Source organism: Pristiophorus japonicus, chromosome 13, assembly GCF_044704955.1.
Source record: "Pristiophorus japonicus isolate sPriJap1 chromosome 13, sPriJap1.hap1, whole genome shotgun sequence".
Classification (NCBI taxonomy): Eukaryota; Metazoa; Chordata; class Chondrichthyes; family Pristiophoridae; genus Pristiophorus; species Pristiophorus japonicus.
This window is the reverse complement of record NC_091989.1, coordinates 80696009-80720722: the sequence shown is the minus strand read 5'-3', so window position 1 is coordinate 80720722 and position 24714 is coordinate 80696009. Positions and strand designations below refer to the sequence as shown.

General features: G+C 48.4%; 1 protein-coding gene across 1 annotated transcript in view; it reads left to right on the top strand.

Moving 5' to 3' along the window:
- LOC139278130 (dynein axonemal heavy chain 3-like) overlaps positions 1-24714 on the top strand; it is a 485560-nt gene that overhangs the window by 403715 nt on the left and 57131 nt on the right. Inside the window, exons 50-54 of the mRNA XM_070896786.1 lie at positions 887-1090; positions 6218-6348; positions 15776-15968; positions 17463-17641; positions 22801-23059. Of these exons, the coding sequence (XP_070752887.1) occupies positions 887-1090; positions 6218-6348; positions 15776-15968; positions 17463-17641; positions 22801-23059 (966 nt within the window). The remainder of the gene's footprint in view (positions 1-886; positions 1091-6217; positions 6349-15775; positions 15969-17462; positions 17642-22800; positions 23060-24714) is intronic.

The following is a 24714-nucleotide window of genomic DNA, read 5'->3' as shown; positions in this document are numbered from 1 at the left end:
GCGGGTATGTTTTGATTAGATGTGCACACACTCAGGGTTGGTTTTTTAGTTCTGCCCATTTCGGGGTGGTAATGGCGGTGGGATGGTAAAGGTTGCGCCCGGGAACAGTTTGCATCGGCAGCCACAAAATTTTCCATCTGGGCCCCGAGTGTGGGGCGGAGCACTAAGGGAGGCATTGCACACCTCTCTTAGGGCGCTAGGCCGGCTGGGCAACTGAAAATCCCGAGCTAAACAGCCGGCCTCGGAGTGCCCTAAGAGAGGCTTCCCTGGGAAAATACAACACCCCACAAAACATTCCCAATACCTTGCCCATCCCACATTAGGATAGATCGCAAAAATAAAAATAAGCGAAACAATCAAACTTACCTCATTCATTACTTACTTCACTCACTCACCGCCGGGACAGTTCTGAGCGCCTGGTTTTCCATTACGGCGGGCTACGGGGCACGACGGGGCACTCGAGTGTTGGTATCCCACAAAAGTCGATGCTCTGTCGAAACCGGTGACGTTGCATATCTCCGTGATGCTCCCGGGTGGTGCTGCTCAGCGCTCCCACAAAACTGGCGACGAATTTCCTGGCAGGGTGCAGGGAGTTGGTCGGCCAACATCCCTGCCACCATTACCGCCCCTCCCGGGCGCAAACAGAGGCAGCAACGCAGGGAAAATCCAGCTCGAAGAACTGAGTTGAAACCATGCGAATTGAACTTGTGCTCCCTTTAGGGCCACCAGAGACAGGAGATGTCCTTTCGATCGGACCAGACTGCACTCAAGCCCAGATCAGAAGGATGCAAGTGCAATGGCACAGCCCACTTCACCAGTCAGTCTTCGCTTTAATAATATTCTTTATCTTACTTCAGGGTCTAAATTGTGCACTTCTGTGTTCTAGTTTGGAAACCCTGTTTTAATTGAAAATCTTTCTGAAGAACTGGATCCCATTCTGGAACCATTGCTGCTGAAGCAAACGTTCAAACAACGTGGAATGGATTACATCCGCCTCGGAGACACCATCATCCAGTATTGCCGAGATTTCAAGCTCTACATGACCACCCGCCTTCGAAACCCTCATTACCTCCCTGAGGTTTCAGTCAAGGTAGGCCTACTGATCGTTCAAAATCAGACAGGAACTGTGCTAGCCGGTTTGGTGCCCAAAACAAATTGGTTTGCTCATGAAAGAAGGGACCGAGTGTAACGTAGCCAAGTTTGCTGACGATACAAAGATGGGAGGAAAAGCAATGTGTGAGGAGGACACAAAAAATCTGCAAAAGGACATAGACAGGCTAAGTGAGTGGGCAAAAATTTGGCAGGTGGAGTACAGTGTTGGAAAGTGTGAGGTCATGCACTTTGGCAGAATAAAATCAAAGAGCAAGTTATTATTTAAATGGAGAAAATTGCAAAGTGCTGCAGTACAGCGGGACCTGGGGGTACTTGTGCATGAAACACAAAAGGTTAGTATGCAGGTACAGCAAGTGCTCAGGAAGGCCAATGGAATCTTGACCTTTATTGCAAAGGGGATGGAGTATAAAAGCAGGGAAGTCTTGCTACAGTTATACAAGGTATTGGTGAGGCCACACCTAGAATAATGCGTGCAGTTTTGGTTTCCATATTTACGAAGGGATATACTTGCTTTGGAGGCAGTTCAGAGAAGGTTCACTAGGTTGATTCCGGGGATGAGGGGGTTGTCTTATGAGGGAAGGTTGAGTAGGTTGGGCCTCTACTCATTGGAATTCAGAAGAATGAGAGGTGATCTTATCGAAACGTATAAGATTATGAGGGGGCTTGACAGGTGGATGCAAAGAGGATGTTTCCACTGATGGGGGAGACTAGAACTAGAGGGCATGATCTTAGAATAAGGGGCCACCCATTTAAAACTGAGATGAGGAGAAATTTCTTCTCTCAGAGGGTTGTAAATCTGTGGAATTCACTGCCTCAGAGAAATGTGGAAGCTGGGACATTGAATAAATTTAAGAAGAAATAGACAGATTCTTAAACGATAAGGGAATAAGGGGTTATGGGGAGCGGGCGGGGAAGTGGAGCTGAGTCCATGATCATAGAAACATAGAAACATAGAAAATAGGTGCAGGAGCAGGCCATTCAGCCCTTCTAGCCTGCACCGCCATTCAATGAGTTCATGGCTGAACATGCAACTTCAGTACCCCATTCCTGCTTTCTCGCCATAACCCTTGATCTCCCGAGTAGTAAGGACTTCATCTAACTCCCTTTTGAATATATTTAGTGAATTGGCCTCAACTACTTTCTGTGGTAGAGAATTCCACAGGTTCACCACTCTCTGGGTGAAGAAGTTTCTCCTCATCTCGGTCCTAAATGGCTTACCCCTTATCCTCAGACTGTGACCCCTGGTTCTGGACTTCCCCAACATTGGGAACATTCTTCCTGCATCTAACCTGTCTAAACCCGTCAGAATTTTAAACGTTTCCATGAGGTCCCCTCTCATTCTTCTGAACTCCAGTGAATACAAGCCCAGTTGATCCAATCTTTCTTGATAGGTCAGTCCCGCCATCCCGGGAATCAGTCTGGTGAATCTTCGCTGCACTCCCTCAATAGCAAGAATGTCCTTCCTCAAGTTAGGAGACCAAAATTGTACACAATACTCCAGGTGTGGCCTCACCAAGGCCCTGTACAACTGTAGCAACACCTCCCTGCCCCTGTATTCAAATCCCCTCGCTATGAAGGCCAACATGACATTTGCTTTCTTAACCGCTTGCTGTACCTGCATGCTAACCTTCAATGACTGATGTACCATGACACCCAGGTCTCGTTGCACCTTCCCTTTTCCTAATCTGTCACCATTCAGATAATAGTCTGTCTCTCTGTTTTTACCACCAAAGTGGATAACCTCACATTTATCCACATTATACTTCATCTGCCATGCATTTGCCCACTCACCTAACCTATCCAAGTCACTCTGCAGCCTAATAGCATCCTCCTCGCAGCTCACACTGCCACCCAACTTAGTGTCATCCGCAAATTTGGAGATACTGCATTTAATCCCCTCGTCTAAATCATTAATGTACAATGTAAACAGCTGGGGTCCCAGCACAGAACCTTGCGGCACCCCACTAGTCACTGCCTGTCATTCTGAAAAGTACCCGTTTACTCCTACTCTTTGCTTCCTGTCTGACAACCAGTTCTCAATCCACGTCAGCACACTACCCCCAATCCCATGTGCTTTAACTTTGCACATTAATCTCTTGTGTGGGACCTTGTCGAAAGCCTTCTGAAAGTCCAAATATACCACATCAACTGGTTCTCCTTTGTCCACTTTACTGGAAACATCCTCAAAAAATTCCAGAAGATTTGTCAAGCATGATTTCCCTTTCACAAATCCATGCTGACTTGGACCTATCATGTCACCATTTTCCAGATGCACTGCTATGACATCCTTAATAATTGATTCCATCATTTTACCCACTACTGAGGTCAGGCTGACCGGTCTATAATTCCCTGTTTTCTCTCTCCCTCCTTTTTTAAAAAGTGGGGTTACATTGGCTACCCTCCACTCCATAGGAACTGATCCAGAGTCAATGGAATGTTGGAAAATGACTGTCAATGATCAGATCAGCCATGATCGTATTAAATAGCGGAGCAGGCTCGAGGGGCTGTATGAGCTTCACCATCGGAGGGTGTGGGTGTGCTCTCCCTCAAAATACCCCAAGGTGGCGACTTCCTCATATCAGCCCTGTTGGCTATTAAAGGACACCAACGAGAGCAGGAGTGAGAAACTGAAGAGTCAATCTTCCTGGATCACTGGCAGAGGATTGGCAGAGGCCTTTGTCATGACACCTGCCCATTTCCTTAGCTCCGTGATAGTATGTGACAGAGCAGGATCCATAGGGCAGTGGTCATTTCCAGAGACAGAGGGGCTGAAATTCACCCCCGCCTGAAACGTGTCGCACCTTCCTGAAGTGTTTTTGCCATCGCCTCGTATGAGGTTGCCTCTTTCGGTAAATTTAGTTCTTTGTAATTTTTTTAAGCAGACCGGAAGTCATTCATAATGGGGGTAGAAGTGGGGCAGGAAGGTAATACAAAGATATGATTGATTCCTGGGATAAGAGGGTTGTCCCATGATGAGAGATTGTGTGGAATGGGCCTATACTCTCTAGAGTTTAGAAGAATGAGAGGTGATCTCATTGAAGCATACAAGTTTGACATGAGTAGATGCTGAGAGAATGTTTCCCCTGGCTGGAGTGTCTAGGACTAGGGGGCACAGTCTTAGGATAAGGGTTGGCCATTTAAGACTGAACTGAAGAGGAATTTCTTTACTCAGAGGGTTGTGAATCTTTGGAATTCTCTGCCCCAGAGAGCTGTGGATGCTGAGTCTCTGAATATATTCAAGGCTGAGATAGATAGATTTTTGGAGTCTAGCGTAATCAAAGGACATGGGGATCGGGCGAGAAAGTGGAGTTGAGGTCAATGATCAGCCATGATCTTATTAAATGGCGTAGCAGGCTCGAGGGGCCATATTGCCTACTCCTGCTCCTAATTCTTATGTCCTTAGGAGCTTTTTTGATGGCTCCAAGCCAGACTGCGGCTTGTGAGCTTGCATATATGTTCACAGCCATGCTCACCAAATGTTGGCTAATTGTTAATATTAGCAGACAATCAATGGGACAGTTAGTCAATTGATAACATTAAAAGCAAAGATGAAATGAAGTTTAAAATCTTTTCACTACAGTTTGCCGCAATTACAATTATATTGCAGTCAACACAAAGCCAAAACAGTGTGAGTCTACATCCCGACGGTGATCTCACACTCCTCGAATATATTTGATTCAGGCAACTTTGCATCGAAATTCCAAAGCACATCATTGCATCATTGTGACTATGAAGTCACTCTGAGTTAAAAAAAAAGACTTGCATTTATATCGGGGGGGATTTCCCTGGGTCAGTATTGGGGAGATTTCCCTGGGTCAGTATTGGGGCATTTTTCCTGGGTCCCTGGGTCAGTATTGAGGGGATTTCCCTGGGTCAGTGTTGGGGGGATTTCCCTGGGTCAGTATCGGAGGGGGATTTCCCTGCGTCAGTATTGGGGGGATTTCTCTGGGTCAGTATCGGGGGGATTTCCCTGGGACAGTGTTGGGGAGATTTCCCTTGGTCAGTATTGGGGGGATTTCCCTGGGTCAGTGTTGGGGAGATTTCCCTGGGTCCGTATCGGGGGGATTTCCCTGGGTCAGTGTTGGGAGGATTTCCCTGGGTCAGTATCGGGGGGATTTCCCTGGTTCAGTGTTGGGGAGATTTCCCTGGGTCAGTATCAGGGGGATTTCCCTGGGTCAGTGTTGGGGAGATTTCCCTGGGTCCGTATCGGGGGGGATTTCCCTGGTTCAGTGTTGGGGAGATTTCCCTGGGTTAGTGTTGGGGGAATTTCCCTGGGTCAGTATCAGGGGGATTTCCCTGGGTCAGTATTGGGGCAATTTCCCTGGGTCAATATCGGGGGGGATTTCCTTGGGTCAGTATCGGGGGGGATTTCCCTGGGTCAGTATCGGGGAAATTTGCCTGGGTCAGTGTTGGGGAGATTTGCCTGGGTCAGTATTGGGGGGATTTGCCTGGGTCAGTATCGGGGGGATTTCCCTGGGTCAGTATCGGGGAGATTTGCGTGGGTCAATATCGGGAGGATTTCCTGGGTCAATATCGGGGAGATTTGCCTGGGTCAGTATCGGGGGAGATTTCCCTGGGTCAGTATCGGGGGGGATTTCCCTGGGTCAGTGTTGGGGAGATTTCCCTGGGTCAGTATCGGGGGGATTTCCCTGGGTCAGTATCGGGGAGATTTGCTTGGGTCAGTGTTGGGAAGATTTCCCTGGGTCAGTATTGGGGGGATTTGCCTGGGTCAGTGTTGGGGGGATTTCCCTGGGTCAGTGTTGGGGAGATTTCCCTGGGTCAGTATTGGGGGGATTTCCCTGGGTCAGTATTGGGGGGATTTGCCTGGGTCAGTGTTGGGGGGATTTGCCTGGCCCTATATTGATAGAAATCATACAAGAAAGGGGCTGTTGAAATAACCTGAAAGATGCTCAGAAGATGCATTTAAAAAAATATATATTTTTGTGTGATATATTTCAATAATTGAAATGTCTTCTTGTATTATCATTTTGAAGATTATCTCTAAGGCAGAATATTACCTGATGCTATTTGCAGAATTAGCTATTGAAAGTTAAGCTTTCACACCTGCTATAACCCATAATACTGGCTGCCGTTGATTTTTCAGGTCACTCTCCTGAACTTCATGATCACATCGATCGGGCTAGAGGACCAACTACTCAGCATTGTGGCAGCAAAGGAAAAGCCGGAACTGGAAGAAAAGAAGAAAGTTCTTTATCTGGAAAGGGCACAGAACAGGTAGCGGTTAGAACAGAGTCCTGTGCCCAGCAGATCAGAGTCGATGGCATGGTTAGCACAGTGCCCCGGTAGCATAATCACATACTGAAATCAGGCAGTAATTTGGTACTGCTCCATCCAGAAATAAGGCTGATTTTGGCAAGACTTAGCTTCTAAATCTGAAAAGTGGTTCCACAATATAGCCAGGACTGTTTTCTATGTTTTAGAATTGACAAGGGAACAGGCCATACAGGGTTTAGTGATGAGCAACTTCAATTGTACAGAGCTCTGGTTAGACCCCATTGGGACACTGTGTTCAGTTCTGGGCACCGCCCTTCAGGGAGGGTATATGGCCTCAGAGGGGGATAGTGCAAAGGTTGAATTATGACAACAGGTTGCACAGACTAGGCTTGTATTCCCTTGAGCTTAGAGGGTTGAGGGATTATCTAATTGAGGTGTTTAGGATGATACATGGATTCAATAGGGCAGATACAGGGAAACTATTTCCTCTGGTAAGAGAGACCAAGGGGACATAACCACAAAACACAATCAGGAAGCACTTTATCGCAGAAAGGGTAGAGAGATCTGGAGCTCTCTCCCCCAGAAGGCTTTAGATGCAGGGGGACAATTGGAGCTTTCGAGACTGAGATCGGTAGATTCTTGTTGGGTAAGGGCATCAAAGCATGTGGAGCAAAGACAGGTCGATGGAATTGAGATGCAGATCAGCTGTGCACTAACTGAATGCAGAACAGGCTCGAGGGGCTGAATGGCCTCCTATTCCTATTGTGTTTACGAAAAGTTTAAAACTGATGAGTGGATTAGTATTGTTTGTATTGGGTGGTGGGTGAGTGTGGTGAGCCAGTGTTAGTTGACCATGAAATGGTTGAACTGATCACATGTGGTCAATCACAACAGGGTAGACTTTCATACAAGGCAGTGGGGAGGATAATTCGTCCATTATACACCCCGTTATACACCCTACCCATTATACACCCGCCCGTTATACACCCGCCCATTATACACCTGCTCGATATACACCCCGCCCGTTATACACCCTGCCCGTTCTACTCCCGCCCGTTCTACACTCGCCCGTTATACGCCTGCCCGCTATACACCCGCCCGCTATACACCCGCCCGCTATACACTCGTCCGTTATACACCCACCCGTTATAAACCTGCCTATTATACACCCCACCCGTTATACACCTTGCCCATTATACATCCACCCATTATACACCCACCTATTATACACCCCGCCCGTGATACACCCTGCCCATTATACACCCCGTCCGCTATACACTCGCCCGTTATACACCCGCTCGCTATACATTTGCCCGTTATACACCCAACTGTTATACACCCGCCCATTATACACCGCCTGTTCCCCCGTTATAAACCCACCCGTTATACACCCTGCCCATTATACACCCGCCCGCTGTACACGCACCTATTTACACCCTACACCCACCCGTTATACACCCGCCCATTATACACCCATCTGCTATACACCCATCCATTATACACCCGCCCGCTATACCCCCGCCCGTATACACCCTGCCCGTTATACACCCCCCCGTTATACACCCCCCCGTTATACACCCGCCCGTTATACACCTTCCCCGTTATACACCTTCCTCATTATACACCCTGCCCGTTATACCCCCCGCCCATTATACACCCCGCCCGTTATACACCTTCCCCGTTATACACCCCGCCATTATAAACCCCGCCCATTATACACCCGCCTGTTATACACCCACCCGTTACACATCCTGCCCATTATACACCCTGCCCGATATACTGCCGCCCGTTATAAACCCACCTGTTATACACCCCGTCCATCATACACCCCGCCCGTTATACACCAGCTCGTTCTATACCCGCCCATTATACACCCGCCCGTTATACACCTGGCCGTTATACACCCCACCCGTTATACACCCCGCCCGTTATACACCCACCTGTTATGCACCCCACCCGTTATAAACCTGCCCGTTCTACACCCGCCTGTTATACACCCTGTCCATTATACACCCATCCGTTATAAACCCTGCCCGTTTTACACCCCGCCCGTTATGCATCCGCCCGCTATACACTCCTCCGTTTTACACCCGCCCATTATAAACCCCACCCGTTATACACCCCATCCATTATACATCCATCCATTATACACCCGCCCATTATACACCCTGCCCATCATACACACCATCCATTATACACCCCACCTGTTATACACCCGCCTGTTATACAACCCGCCCATTATACACCCGCCCGTTATACACCCACCAGCTATACATTCGCCAGTTATACACCCGCCCGCTATACAGTCACCTGTTATACACCCACCTGTTATATACCCGCCCATTATGCACCCGCCCATTTCCCCCCCGTTATACACCCGCCCGTTATACACTCGCCCGTTATACACCCTACACCCGCCCGTTATACACCCGCCCGCTCTCCACCTGCCCAGTATACACCCGCCCGCTTTACCCTCGCCCGTTATACACCCCACTCTTTATACACCCGTCCATTATACACCCGCCCTTTATACACCCCCCCATTATATACCCGCCCATTATCCACCCGTCCATTATACACCCGCCCGCTATACACCCACACATTATATACCCATCCGCTATACACTCGCCCTCTATACACTTGCCTGTTATAAAACCCCACCCGTTATACACCCGTCCGTTATACATCCGTCCGTTATACACCTACACATTATACACGCCCCCGTTATACACCCACCCATTATACACGCCCCCGTTATACACTCGCCCGCTATACACCCACCCATTATACACCGACCCGTTATACACCCGCCCGTTATACACCCGTCCGTTATACACCCCGCCCGTTATGCATGCCCCCGTTATACACCCCGTCCGTTATACACCCCGCCCGTTATACACGCCCCCGTTATACACCCGTCCGTTATACACCCACCCGTTATACACGCCCCCGTTATACACCCGTCCATTATACACCCGCCCGTTACACACCCTGCCCGATTCTCTTTTCCATTTGAATGTCATGGGAAAGTAAAATCATGAAATTTTGATTTTCAAAGGGCCTTCAGTGAAAATATAGTCGACTCTTGTCCAAGATCAGAGCATGTGAAGTCAGGGGACAAGTATTAGAATGGATAGCAAGTTGGCTACACAACATAGAACAGAGAGTCGGGGTTATAGGATTGGCTAAAGTTGGGCTCGATGCTGGGACCTCTGTTCTCCATTTACATAAACCATTTGTACTCGAGAATTGGAAGTACAATCTCAAAATTAGCAAACTATACCATATTGCGGGAATAGTTAATATAGAGGAGGACTGTGACAAAACACAGACAGACATCAATAAACACGCAGAGAGGGTGTGTAATTGGCAACTGATTCTCAATACAGAACCTCTGAGGTGACCACGGTGGGGTCCGAAGCTGAAATGCTGACTAAGTCCGCGTTTAGTGCAAGATGCCATCTTATTAAAGGAGTTGAAGCCAGCACTAGGAACGGCCACCCAGAGGATCGTTAAGGGTCAGATTGACAATGAAATTGCCCGCTAGCGCCCATTAAAGAGGCTGCATGGCGTTGAGGTGTCTAATGCTTCAATCAGCAACTTCTCCTCACAGCGAGCAGCTAAACAGGAGCAGACACGACTTGGATTAGCAATTCGAGCGTGACTTAAAACTCAGCTTTCAATGTTCAATTGCTGCTAAAGGTTGAAAGAGGATTTTTGTGACACCGCGGGGGACTTTCTGGTACACTCGGTCAAGATTTCACCAGCACTCGCCCAACATTTATTTGTGAAATTCGCTGAGAACTTAACCTTCAAAGAGTGAGTGCTGAGCTGCTGCACCTCATTGGACACCTTGTAGGGGTCACCAGAACAAAGGGAGTGTTTGGTCATCGGCTTCTTGCGAGGGGTCCCCCTTGGTCTGCAGGGAGAATGGAAGGAGGACACGAGGCCAGGCAGAGCAGCACCAGCTGCTGCAGGAGAGAGGGACAGCAGGGTGAGATGGGTGAGGAGGGTGAGGAGGGTGAGGTGGGTGAGGTGGGGTCCTCCCCCCTGCATGTACAGGACATCCCTCCTCCTTTGGCCTTCATCCTCTGCCCTCCTCCTCTGGCCCTCCTCCTTTGGCCCTCCTCCTCTGGCCCTCCTCCTGTGGCCCTCCGGTGCCGTGTCCGAGAACCTGAGTCCCTGCCCCATCCTGAAACCTGCCGCTGTGTGTTAGCCAGTGCACCCCACACCCTAGGAGCGACATATACCGCCCCACGATAATTGCGGAACCAGCGTTTGCGCTAAACCTGCAAGTGTCAGTTTCAGTGCCTCCAGCCAAGTTCAAAAAGGAACGGCAGTAATCATGGGGGATTTTAACCTACATATCGATTGGTCAAATCAAATCGCACGGGGTAGCCTGGAGGAGGAATTCATAGAATGCATACGGGATTGTTTCTGAGAACAGTATGTTACAGAACCTACAAGGGAGCAAGCTATCTTAGATCTTGTCCTATGTAATGAGACAGGAATAATAAACGATCTCGTGGTAAGAGATCCTCTCGGAATGAGTGATCACAGTATGGTTGAATTTGTAATACAGATTGAGGGTGAGGAAGTAGTGTCTCAAACGAGCATACTATGCTTAATCAAAGGGGACTGCAGTGGGATGAGGGCAGAGTTAGCTAAAGTAGACTGGGAACACAGGCTAAACAGTGGCACAATTGAGGAACAGTGGAGGACTTTTAAGGAGCTCTTTCATAGTGCTCAACAAAAATATATTCCAGTGAAAAAGAAGGGCGGTAAGAGAAGGGATAATCAGCCGTGGATAACCAAGGAAATAAAGGAGAGTATCAAATTAAAAACCAATGCGTATAAGGTGGCCAAGGTTAGTGGGAAACTAGAAGATTGGGAAAATTTTAAACGACAGCAAAGAATGACTAAGAAAGCAATAAAGAAAGGAAAGATAGATTACGAAAGTAAACTTGCGCAAAACATAAAAACAGATCGTAAAAGCTTTTACAGATATATTAAACGGAAGAGAGTGACTAAAGTAAATGTTGGTCGCTTAGAAGATGAGAAGGGGGATTTAATAATGGGAAATGTGGAAATGGCTGAGACCTTAAACAATTATTTTGCTTCGGTCTTCACAGTGGAAGACACAAAAACCATGCCAAAAATTGCTGGTCACGGGAATGTGGGAAGGAAGTACCTTGAGACAATCACTATCACTCGGGGGGTAGTGCTGGACAGGCTAATGGGACTTAAGGTAGACAAGTTCCCTGGTCCTGATGAAATGCATCCCAGGGTATTAAAAGAGATGGCGGAAGTTATAGCAGATGCATTCGTTATAATCTACCAAAATTCTCTGGAATCTGGGGAGGTACCAGCGGATTGGAAAACAGCTAATGTAATACCTCTGTTTAAAAAAGGGGGCAGACAAAAGGCAGGTAACTATAGGCCGGTTAGTTTAACATCTGTAGTGGGGAAAATGCTTGAAGCTATCATTAAGGAAGAAATAGCGGGACATCTAGATAGGAATAGTGCAATCAAGCAGACGCAACATGGATTCATGAAGGGGAAATCATGTTTAACTAATTTACTGGAATTCTTTGAGGATATAACGAGCATGGTGGATAGAGGTGTACCGATGCATGTGGTATATTTAGATTTCCAAAAGGAATTCGATAAGGTGTCACACAAAAGGTTACTGCAGAAGAAGTACACGGAGTCAGAGGAAATGTATTAGCATGGATCGAGAATTGGCTGGTTAACAGAAAGCAGAGAGTTGGGATAAATGGGTCCTTTTCGGGTTGGAAATCGATGGTTAGTGGTGTGCCACAGGGATCGGTGCTGGGACTACAACTGTTTACAATATACATAGATGACCTGGAAGAGGGGACAGAGTGTAGTGTAACAAAATTTGCAGATGACACAAAGATTAGTGGGAAAGCGGGTTACGTAGACGACACAGAGAGGCTGCAAAGAGATTTAGATAGGTTAAGCGAATGGGCTAAGGTTTGGTAGATGGAATACAATGTTGGAAAATGTGAGGTCATCCACCTTGGGAAAAAAAACAGTAAAAGGGAATATTATTTGAATGTGGAGAAATTACAACATGCTGCGGTGCAGAGGGACCTGGGGGTCCTTGTGCATGAATCCCAAAAAGTTAGTTTGCAGGTGCAGCAGGTAATCAGGAAGGCGAATGGAATGTTGGCCTTCATTGCGAGAGGGATGGAGTACAAAAGCAGGGACGTCCTGCTGCAACTGTACAGGGTATTGGTGAGGCCGCACCTGGAGTACTGCATGCAGTTTTGGTCACCTTACTTAAGGAAGGATATACTAGCCTTGGAGGAGGTACAGAGACGATTCACTAGGCTGATTCCCGAGATGAGGGGGTTACCTTATGATGATAGATTGAGTAGACTGGGTCTTTACTCGTTGGAGTTCAGAAGGATGAGGGGTGATCTTATAGAAACCTTTAAAATAATGAAAGGGATAGACAAGATAGAGGCAGAGAGGTTGTTTCCACTGGTCGTGGAGACTAGAACTAGGGGGCACAGCCTCAAAATATAGGGGAGCCAATTTAAAACCGAGTTGAGAAGGAATTTCTTCTCCCAGAGGGTTGTGAATCTGTGGAATTCTCTGCCCAAGGAAGCAGTTGAGGCTAGCTCATTGAATGTATTCAAATCACAGATAGATAGATTTTTAACCAATAAGGGAATTAAGGGTTATGGGGAGCGGGCGGGTAAGTGGAGCTGAGTCCACGGCCAGATCAGCCATGATCTTTTTGAATGGCGGAGCAGGCTCGAGGGGCTAGATGGGCTACTCCTGTTCCTAATTCTTATGTTCTTATGTTCTTATGTTAATCAGCAATTAGGACCAAAATTGCATGCTAAAAGCAGATTGTCAAACGGGCGTGGCTTAGCACAGCACCCATTTATTGCCTGTATTCACCCTTTCACCACAATAATCCCACAAGTATTTATTTCCACTTGTGGGGTGTCCAAAACAGGAGGTATTAAATATAAGACAGTCACTAATAAATCCAATCAGGAATTCAGGAGAATCTTTGTTACCTAGAGAGTGGTGAGAATGTGGAACTCGCTACCACAGGGAGTGGTTAAGGTGAATAGAATAGATATATTTAAGGGAAACACGGTAAGTACATGAGGGAGAAAGGGATAGAAGACTATATAGTTCGGGTGAGATGAGGAAGAGTGAGAGGAGGCTCTTGCAGATCATAAACACCGGCACAGACCAGTTGGCCTGAATGGCCTCTTTCTGTGCTGTAAATACGATGGGCTAAAAATTCGGGTGCACCCCGTTTGGGTGCGATAACACTCACCAGGCGCGAGACTTTGCTCCAGACACAGAAGTCTCACCTCTCGCGAGAAATTGGGGTGACTGCCACAAAATTGGGATTACCACCCCGAAATTGGGGATACCGCCCGATATTGGGGTTACTGCTTGAAATTGGGGTTACCACCTCGAAATTGAGGTTAATCCCCGAAATTGGGGTTATTGCCCCAAAATTGGGGTTACCGCCCCGAAATTAGGGTTACCGCCCGATATTGGGGTTACTGCCCGAAATTGGGGTTACCGCCCCGAAAGGAGCACTCCACTTTCCTTCTGGGATGGTAGCAGGATGTGGCGCTGAATTAAAGGGACGGGCCCAAGCTGCATACTCTGCATATTGGGAACCCACATACCTGGACCACCGGGGAGCGGGGGTGCCATGTGATCAGCCCGGCACTCAAGCAAAGCGCTGCTCTGAGTGATCGTGGCACCGAGCCCGCGGCCAAAGCGGCAACGGAGCGCACAAGGAAACCGGCCCCTTTTTAACAGCCACCTCCCTTTTAACCTTCGCCCCGCGAGCGGATGGCCATCTCCCGTTTAACCTTCGCCCCGCGAGCGGATGGCCATCTCCCTTTTAACCTTCGCCCCGCGAGCGGATGGCCATCTCCCGTTTAACCTTCGCCCCGCAAGCGGATGGCCATCTCCCGTTTAACCTTCGCCCCGTGAGCAGATGGCCATCTCCCGTTTAACCTTTGCCCCGCGAGCGGATGGCCATCTCCCGTTTAACCTTCGCCCCGTAAGCGGATGGCCATCTCCCGTTTAACCTTTGCCCCGCGAGCGGATGGCCATCTCCCGTTTAACCTTCGCCCCGTGAGCGGATGGCCATCTCCCGTTTAACCTTCGCCCCATGAGCGGATGGCCATCTCCCGTTTAACCTTTGCCCCATGTGCGGATGGCCATCTCCCGTTTAACCTTCGCCCCATGAGCGGACGGCCTCCCGGTACGCGCCACCTGAAACTGTTGCTGTCACCGCCCGGCGTAGCTTCAGGGGGCGATACCCAATTTAGGGTCCGGGCGCTAATGGGTCACTGCACACGGCAATGACATCACGATCTCCGGGCGCAGGGGATCGGGGCACAACGCCGTAGCGTCGCCGCTAAACTCCCTCCGAATTTAGCGGGCGTCGGTCGTGGCGTCGTTAGTGGCGCCACACCCAGTCGCAAAGCTGTTTAGTGCCACGTTAACGCCCGCTGGAGGCGCTAACACGAGGCACAAATAACCCAAATTTCTGCCCCTGTGTAATTCTAAGTAACGGGCAGCAAATCCGCTGCTATCGGCTTTCCACCAATGCATTGTGTGGGACGGGAGTCACACGCCGTCTAGACCGGGTCGGGGTGGTAGATTTCCAACCCGGAAGGACGTTCGTGACATAGTTGGGTTTTTATGGCAATCTGGAAAAGGTTATTTTTCCGATGCCAGCCCGCAAATGACCAGAGCTGACTCTCACCACTTCCCATGGTGGGATTGTGGACCTGAGGTTTGATGGTCCGGGTCTGTAGGCACCAGGCTCCCTTACCTGTAGCAAGGTTTCACACAATTCTTTAAACCCCGTCATCATCATAGGCAGATTCTCAGAATCTAGGAAGACTTACTTCCACTCTTAAACTGAGTCCTTAGGTGGCTGAACAGTCTAATACGAGAACCACAGTCCCTGTCACAGGTGAGACAGACAGTCGGTGAGGGAAGGGGTGGTTGGGACTGGTTTGCTGCATGCTCTTTCCACTGCCTGCGCTTGATTTCTGCATGCTCTCAGCGTTGAGACTCAAGGTGCACAGCGCCCTCCCGGATGCACTTCCTCCATTTAGGGCGGTCTTTGGCTCGTTTGCCGTGAAGGAGTTCCAAGTAGAGCGCTTGCTTTCGGAATATCGTGTCTGGCATGCGAACAATGTGGCCTGCCCAACGGAGCTGATCCAGTGTGGTCAGTGCTTCAATGCTGGGTATGTCGGCCTGGTCAAGGACGCTGGTGCGCCTGTCCTCCCAGGGGATTTGTAGGATCTTGCGGAGGCATCGTTGGTGGCATTTCTCCAGCGACTTGAGGTACCAGCACGGGGTGTCACTGATTGTAACATCAATACTTTGTTCTACTCAGGAAACTTCTGAAAGAATCGGAGGAGCAGGTCTTGGAGGTGCTGTCCATGTCACAGGGCAACATCCTGGAGGACGAGAGGGCCATTCACATCCTCTCCTCCAGCAAGCAGCTCTCGCAGGAGATCCTCGAGAAACAGGAAGTCACCACTCGCACTGAGATGCAGATTGATGAAACCAGGGACGGCTACAGGCCTGTGAGTCCATTGCTCATTTGGAAATCTAGACTTTTAGACAATGAGTTTCTCCGATGACTGATTTTAATCGGGCAGTTGGTGGATACTGCTGGTGGCTGTTGTAAAGTTAAATGCTGCTTAGAGTTTTTTTTCTGTATATAAATTCATCTGTTTACCAGCAAGATAATCCTTGGCCCAGTTACATGATAATGATGTTGCAGAACAACACTGCTAGTCATTTGGTGAGAGTTTGTATTGATGCAAGCAGTGACCTGTGCAGGCATTTGGTGCTTCTTCAACATGATATTATTAAATAAGGTTTTATTTTACTGTTGCTAGAAATTCTATTGACCAAAAATTCTGGGGTTATTTTGGTGAAACAGGCACTAAGTGGGTGCTGTGCTAAGCCACGCCGTTTGACAGTCTGCTTTTAGCCCCCAACCATCCTCCGGGCGGCCGTTCCTAGTGCTGGTTTCAACTCCTTCACCGAGATGACGGCTTGTGCTAAACGCAGGCTAAACCGGCGCTGCAGTTCAAAACTCCGTCTTGGTCATGCCTGACGTTTCCCAGGGAATTCGCCCCTTTTGAGTTATAAAGGAATTCAAAATAGATAGCCCGTTGCCGTAATCCAAACTTAAGACCATTGCCAACTCCAGAAACATCTCCCAACCTGCCACAACGTAAACGCTGGCCCACCTCCATCCCAGCCCCAGTCTGCAAAACATCACTGTTCCCAGCCTCAGCTCTAAGTAGGGGCCTTCAGCCCTGGACTTTTCCCCACTGCCCCCACTCCCCCACTCCCCCACCATCCCACCACTCCCCCCTATCCCATCCCACCCCTGATTCCCCCCTCCCACACTTCCCCACCCCCTCCCCCACCCATACTCCCCCCTCCCCCACCTCACCCCTCACTCCCCCTTTCCCACCCACACACCCACTCCCCTTTCCCCCACCCACATCCCCCCACTCTCCCCTCCCCCCACTCCCCACTCCCCCTCCCCCACACCACCCCCCACTCCCCCTCCCCCACCCCCCCACTCCCCTTCCCCCACCCCCCACTGCCCCACTCCCCCCCATGGCCCCACTCCCCCCATCCCACATTCCCCCCACCATTGCCCTCTCCCCCACCCCACCCCCCACCCCCAACTGCTCGGTTACTGTTGCCTGGATTGCCTTGGCCCACGAATAACAAGATTGCAATGGCTGCCTTTGCTGATGAATTGTGCAGCCTGTGTCCGTGTGCTGCTCTTGGTCAGTGATCTCGGGGAGCTGAAGCCCCTGCACAGTGAGATATTGTAACCCAGCTCCTGCCCGTGCATTACTGCAAATGGTCTTCAACTGCTGGATGTTAGATGGTTTACTGAAGTAACCTATTACATGAAATACTGGAGCAGCATCTTACTAAACTCACGTCGAAGCTGCAGCCATTAACTTAATGAACAGATCATTGTCTCAGAGTCACAGCCTGTCCCCACAAACCGGGTGTAACAATGGTTTCTCCGTGTCCTTTAACAGGTCGCCACTCACTCCAGCGTGCTGTTTTTTGTCATTTCTAATCTGGCTTACATCGACCCCATGTACCAATATTCCCTCGCCTGGTTTCTGAATCTTTATATGAACTCTATTGACAAGAGCATTCCCTCCAGCCTGCTCCACGACAGGATAAGCAATCTCAATCATCACTTTACCTACAGGTAATTATTGGAGTTTGTCACTGAAGTGGGATTGATGTTTCCTGGCGGCCCGATCACTGTGCACATCGTGCTATGTTGCACCAAGTGCCGAGAGCTGGCTCGGTCAATCACCTATGCTGAACTGCAAGACCGCTATTATAGCATTGGGAAACGTTTAAAAGCTAGCAAAGGATGACTAAAAAAATAATAAAGAAAGGGAAAATAGATTATGAAAGTAAACTAGCATGAAATATTAAAAACAGATAGTAAGAGTTTCTGCAGGTATATAAAAAGGAAAAGAGTGGCTAAAGTAAATGTTGGTCCCCTGGAGGAGGAGACGGGGGAATTAATAATGGAGAACAGGGAAATGGCAGAGATTTTGAACAAATATTTTGTATGGTAGAAGACACTAAAAACATCCCAATAGTGGATAATCAAGGGGCTATAGGGAGGGAGGAACTTAGCACAATCACTATCACTAAACAAGTAGTACTTGGTAACATAATGGGACTAAAGGTGGACAAGTCCCCTGGACCTGATGGCTTGCATCCTAGGGTCCTAAAAGAAGTGGCTGCAGAGATAGTGGATGCATTGCTTGTAATCTACCAAACTTCCCTGGATTCTGGGGCGGTCCCAGCAGATTGGAAAACCGCAAATGTAACGCCCCTATTTCAAAAAGGAGGGAGACAGAAAGCAGGAAACTATAGACCAGTTAGCCTAACATCTGTAGTTGGGAAAATGCTGGAGTCCATTATTAAGGAAACAGTAGCGGGACGTTTGGAAATGCATAATGCAGTCAAGCAGAACCAGCATAGTTTTATGAAAGGAAAATCATGTTTGACAAATTTGCTGGAGTTCTTTGAGGATATAACAAGCAGGATATAATAAGGGGGAACCAGTGGATGTGGTGTATTTTGATTTCCAGAAGGCATTCGATAAGGTGCCACATAAAAGGTTACTGCACAAGATAAAAGTTCACGGGATTGGGGGTAATACATTAGCATGGATAGAGGATTGGCTAACTAACAGAAAACAGAGTCAGGATAAACGGGCCATATTCCGGTTGGCAAAGAGTAACTAATAGGGTGCCGCAGGGATCGGTGCTGGGGCCTCAACTATTTACAATCTGTATTAATGACTTGGATGAAGGGACCGAGTGTAATGTAGTCATGTTTGCTGATGATACAAAGATGGGTGGAAAAGCAAATTGTGAGGAGGACAAAAATAATCTGCAAAGGGATATAGACAGGCTAAGTGAGAGGGCAAAAATTTGGCAGATGGAGTATAATGTGGGAATATTTGTGAGATTATCCACTTTGGCAGAAAAAATAGAAAAGCAAATTATAATTTAAATGTAGAACAATTGCAAAGTGCTGCAGTACAGAGGGACCTGGGGGTCCTTGTGCAGGAAACACAAAAAGTTAGTATGCAGGTACAGCAAGTAATCAGGAAGGCAAATGGAATGTTGGCCTTTATTGCAAGGGGGATAGGGTATAAAAGCAGGGAAGTCCTGCTACAACTGTACAGGGTATTGGTGAGGCCACACCTTGAGTACTGTGTAAAGTTTTGGTCTTCGTATTTAAGGAAGGATATACTTGCATTGGAGGCTGTTCAGAGAAGGTTCACTAGGTTGATTCCGGAGATGAGGGAGTTGACTTATGAAGATAGGTTGAGAAGGTTGGGCCGATACACATTGGAGTTCAGCAGAATGAGAGGTGATCTTATCGAAACATATGATAATGAGGGGGCTTGACAAGGTGGATGCAGAGAAGATATTTCCACTCATAGGGGAAACTAAAGCTAGGGGGCATAGTCTCAGAATAAGGGGCCGCCCATTTAAAATTGAGATGAGGAGGAATTTCTTCTCTCAGAGGGTTGTAAATCTGTGGAATTCCCTGCCCCAGAGAGCTGTGGAGGCTGGGTCACTGAATATATTTAAGGCGGAGATCGACAGATTTTGAGCGGTAAGGGAATAAAGGGTTATAGGGAGCGGGCAGGGAAGTGGAGTTGAGTCCATGATCAGATCAGCCATGATATGATTAAATGGCGAAGCATGCTCGATGGGCCAAATGGTCTACTCCTGCTCTTGTTTGTAATGTTCTTATGTTCTTATGATAATGTATTTGCTTCATGGGTTCTTTGCTTAGGAATTCATAGCAACACATTGCTATTAAGAACGAGTTGGTTTATTCACAAAGTTTTAACAATCACACTACACATTACCAGTTCATCCACCAAGCTCACTACTGCATATCTCATCATGGATGGCCTAGACCCAACTGACTGGGGTTTTATTGAGTTTTGTGAACATCATGTGACTGGCTAAACCACTCACTGCAACAGCTCCACAAACCCATCGACATGGACAGTACATGGACAGCTGCAATCAGCCTCCATGGGGCAGGAAGAGGGAAATGAGCAACCCAGGTCCCGACCCTGGAACTTCTGCAGCCACACCTGATGAGGGCAGGATCAGACCCAGTGTTGCTGCCCTCCATAATGGGAGCTGCCCGCAACTCTCATCCCTTGGCTAATGTATGAAGAAGAGTGTGAGGTCGTGGCGAGCTGCAGAGGTCCATAGAGTCACTCGCTGCAGGGATAGGCTGCAGGAGGGATGATCATTAGGGAAAATAATATTAAATGTTAGATGAAAAGTAAGGGGAGGGGGTGGGGGGGGTGACACTTCTGAGGTTAGTGCAAGGGTGTCGCTTAATCACTGGGTGCAAAGGTCGGGAAAAAGAGGAGGGAGGCTCATTACTCTAGGCTCCGCCCCCTTTAGGTTGCCTGGGATTCTGGAGGCTTCCATTCAGGGACGGAGCAAGGACCTACAATCGGTGCACACCGTGTTGTCATAGAAACGGGGCAGGAAAGAGTGTTTCAGGCCCTCCCTCTCTATTTCCTGTTGTTGCCTGGGAAGGGCAGCCACACGCAGGGGCACCTGAAGATCCAGGCAGTGCGTGTTGCCACGGTAATGTTATCAGGGACGGATGAACAGGCTGGATCTCTCTTCTTTTCAAAAGAGAAGGCTGAGGGGTGACCTAATAGAGGACTTCAAAATTATGAAAGGTTTTGAAAGGGTAGATACAGAGAGAATGTTTCCACTTGTGGGGAAGAGCAAAGCTAGAGGCCATCAGTATAAGATAGTCACCGAGAAATCCAATAGGGAATTCAGAATAAACTTCTTTACCCAGAGAGTGGTGAGAATGTGGAACTTGCTGCCACAGGGAGTGGTTGAAGTGAATAGTATCGATTTGAGGGGAGGCTGGACAAGTATATGAGGGAGAAGGGAATAGAGAGTTATGCTGATAGATTTAGATAAGGAAAGACGGGAGGAGGCTCGAGTGGAGCATGAACTGGATGAGCCGAATGGCTTGTTTCTGTGCCGCATATCCGATGTAAACCTATGTAATGACTTTCCCAACAATTGGGGCGTACAGAGGCTTTGTGTCCATTATGCCCCACCTCGACACCACCCAGACCAGGGTCCTGCAGGGAAACAGGCCCATGGCCTGAGTGAGGGTGCTTTGAACCACATAGAATGTGAAGCACTGACTGGAACTGCTTGTAATGTCTCCAGAAACCTCCACATTTTACTTAGCTTCTAAATCCAAGTAGTCAAGGGAAAAAACAAAATTAGTTTAAACTGGTTCCCCATTTCGGTTATCCATTTTGGGGGCAAAAATACAAAGGCAGAATATTATCTGGATGGTGGCAGATTAGGAAAAGGGGAGGTGCAACGAGATCTGGGTGTCATGGTTCATCAGTCACTGAAAGTGGGCATGCAGGTACAGCAGGCGGTGAAGAAGGCAAATGGTATGTTGGCCTTCATAGTTAGGGGATTTGAGTATAGGAGCAGGGAGGTCTTACTGCAGTTGTACAGAGCCTTGGTGAGGCCTCACCTGGAATATTGTATACAGTTTTGGTCTCCTAATCTGAGGAAGGACGTTCTTGCTATTGAGGGAGTGCAGCGAAGGTTCACCAGACTGATTCCAGGGATGGCTGGACTGTCATATGAGGAGAGACTGGATCAACTGGACCTTTATTCAGTGTAGTTTAGAAGGATGAGAGGGGATCTCATAGAAACGTATAAGATTCTGACGGGACTGGACAGGTTAGATGTGGGAAGAATGTTCCCGATGTTGGGGAAGTCCAGAACCAGGGCACATAGTTTTACGATAAGGGGTAGGCCATTTAGGACTGAGATGAGGAGAAACTTCTTCACTCAGAGAGTTGTTAACCTGTGGAATTCCCTACCGCAGAGAGTTGTTGAGGCCAGTTCATTGGATATATTCAAGAAGGAGTTAGATATGGCCCTTACGGCTAAGGGGATCAAGGGGTGTGGAGAGAAAGCAGGAAAGGGGTACTGAGGGAATGATCAGCCATGATCTTATTGAATGGTGGTGCAGACTTGAAGGGCCGAATGGCCTACACCTGCATCTATTTTCTATGTTTCTATGTTTCTATCTTTCACTGCTGCTGTAAGTGGGAATTAATGTCTGTTATTAAACTGCGAATATTGCCGGTGTTGGCTCAGCTATGTGAAGTCACAGCAAAAGCACAGACATCGCAATACTGCGACCTTCTCAGCCAAAGTGCGACAAATGGGAACTCTATCCTGAATATGACAGTAAGGAGATAAGTCATGTACAAGTTCCTGAGTATCTGTTCAGTCTGCTGAGCGATGTGTTGGTTGTGATTGGTTTAAGAAATACACCCAGGTTTTTCATATCGGTGGGGGCTTCTTTGCGTTAACAGTTCAGTTGCTGGTATTGCTCGAGGTAAGCCCAAAGTTTTAATATTTAAACAAAGAGTCAGGGGGGTGTCCGCCCAATGGTCAGAGTGAGGACCTGAAGGAAAACACCAAAAAAAACTTTTGTGGAATCGCAAATGCCTCAGTTTCACCGCGTCCTTGCCCGGTCTGGGCCTATACATGACTCCAGTCCCACACCAACATTAGCTGTCCTCTGAAGTGGCCCAGCAAGACACTCAGTTGTATCAAACTGCTACAAAAAAGCAGACCCACTATCACCTTCTGAGGCCAACTACGGATGGGCAATAAATGGCCTTGCCAGCGGCGCCCACATCTTGAGAATCAATTTTTAAAAATGTACCACCCAGATGAAAATTCCGGCCTGCTGCCAATGTACCTCAGTAACAATTGGCCATGTTTCCTTTTCCAGTATCTACCAGAACGTCTGTCGGTCGCTGTTCGAGCGAGACAAGATGCTGTTTTCGTTCCTGCTGTGTGTTGGCATTCAGAGGAGCCGGAACCTTGTGAACGATGATGAATGGCGCTTCCTCCTGACGGGAGGGGTGGCGTTAGAGGTCCCATTCCTCAATCCCGCCCCCGCCTGGGTGAAGGACAAGTCCTGGGGTGAAATTGTCCGCCTCTCCACTCTTCCCGCTTTCTCCGAACTAAAGAATCATTTCTGCTCAAAGGTAAGTGCTGGAATGTGTAAGTATATGGAGCTTATACAAACCTCCTGACGGTAAATGTAAAGGAGTTGTTATTGGGATTCAAGGGACTGTTCACACCAGGACTGGTCTGCTGAGATGAAATAATCTGTTCTGCCCCACCGGCCTGTAGTGTGGGCATCAGGACAACATGCCATTGAACAATTTTTTAATTCGTTCCTGGACGTGGGCATTGCTGGAAAGGCCGGCATTTATTGCCCATCCCTAATTGCCCCTTGAGAAGGTGGTGGTGAGCCGCCTTCTTGAACCGCTGCAGTCCGTGTGGTGAAGGTACTCCCACAGTGCTGTTGGGGAGGGAGTTCCAGGATTTTGACCCAGCGACGGTGAAGGAACGGTGATATATTTCCAAGTCAGGATGCTGTGTGACTTGGAGGGGAACGTGGAGGTGATGGTGTTCCCATGCACCTGCTGCCCTTGTCCTTCTAGGTGATAGAGGTCGCGGGTTTGGGAGGTGCTGCCAAAGAAGCCTTGGTGAGTTGCTGCAGTGCATCTTGTAGATGGTACACACTGCAGCCACAGTGCGCCGGTGGTGGAGGGAGTGAATGTTGAAGGTGGTGGATGGGGTACCAGTCAAGCGGACTGCTTTGTCCTGGATGGTGTCAAGCTTCTTGTGTTGTTGATACAAGTGCGCTGATTGTAGTCCAGAGTGAGTGTGACTAATCAGCAGGATTCGCTACAAAACTTTCAAAATGTTGAAGAAATAACTCAGTGGTAACGCTCCACCTCCGAGTCAGAAGATCAAATCCCACTCCAGAGACTTGAGTCGATAATCTAGGCTGACACTCCAGTGCAGCACTGAGGGAGCACTGAGGGAGCGCTACACTGTCGGAGGAGACGTTAAACTGAGGCTCCGTCTGCTCTCTCAGGTGGACGTAAAAGATCCCACGGCACTATTTGAAGAAGAGCAGGGGAGTTCTCTATCCTGGCCAATATTTATTTCTCGACCAATATCACTATAACAGATCATCATTATTACATTACTGTTTGTGGGACCTTGCTGTGCGCAAATTGGCTTTCACGTTTCCTACAATACAACAGTGACTAAACTTTAAAAGTAATTCATTGGCTGTAAAACACTTTGGGAAATCCTGAGGTCATGAATTTCTGTTCAGGCTGGCGACTGCGATGGGAGAGACACTTCAGAAGCAAACTCCACAGCCGCAGCTACTGGTGCAACCTGCAACTACATTGTGACAGGGAACTGTTTACATACAGGATTTCCATTCTACGGCGCAGAAAGCTGTTTGCACCAGCTTGCTTATTTGCACATGTAAAGGGCCTGTTTCAGGCACAGGCTAGTTCTTTGGCCTATACCAATATGGCAGGCAGCACACTCCACCTTGTGATGAGCGCATGCCCCCTGACCCCCATATTGGAGACTTACATGCCCGATTAGCACCCGAAAAACTAGATTATGTCATCAGATTTCTACACCTAAGTGTTTACTTAGAAACATAAAAATCCACAGCGCAGAAGGAGGCCATTTCGGCCCATCGTGTCTGCACCGGCCGACAAAGAGCCCCACGGCCCTCGGTCAGCAGCCCTGAAGGTTACATATAAACCTATGAACAGTGAACAATGGCAGAGCGGTAAAGAGCACCCAGCCCAACCAGTCCACC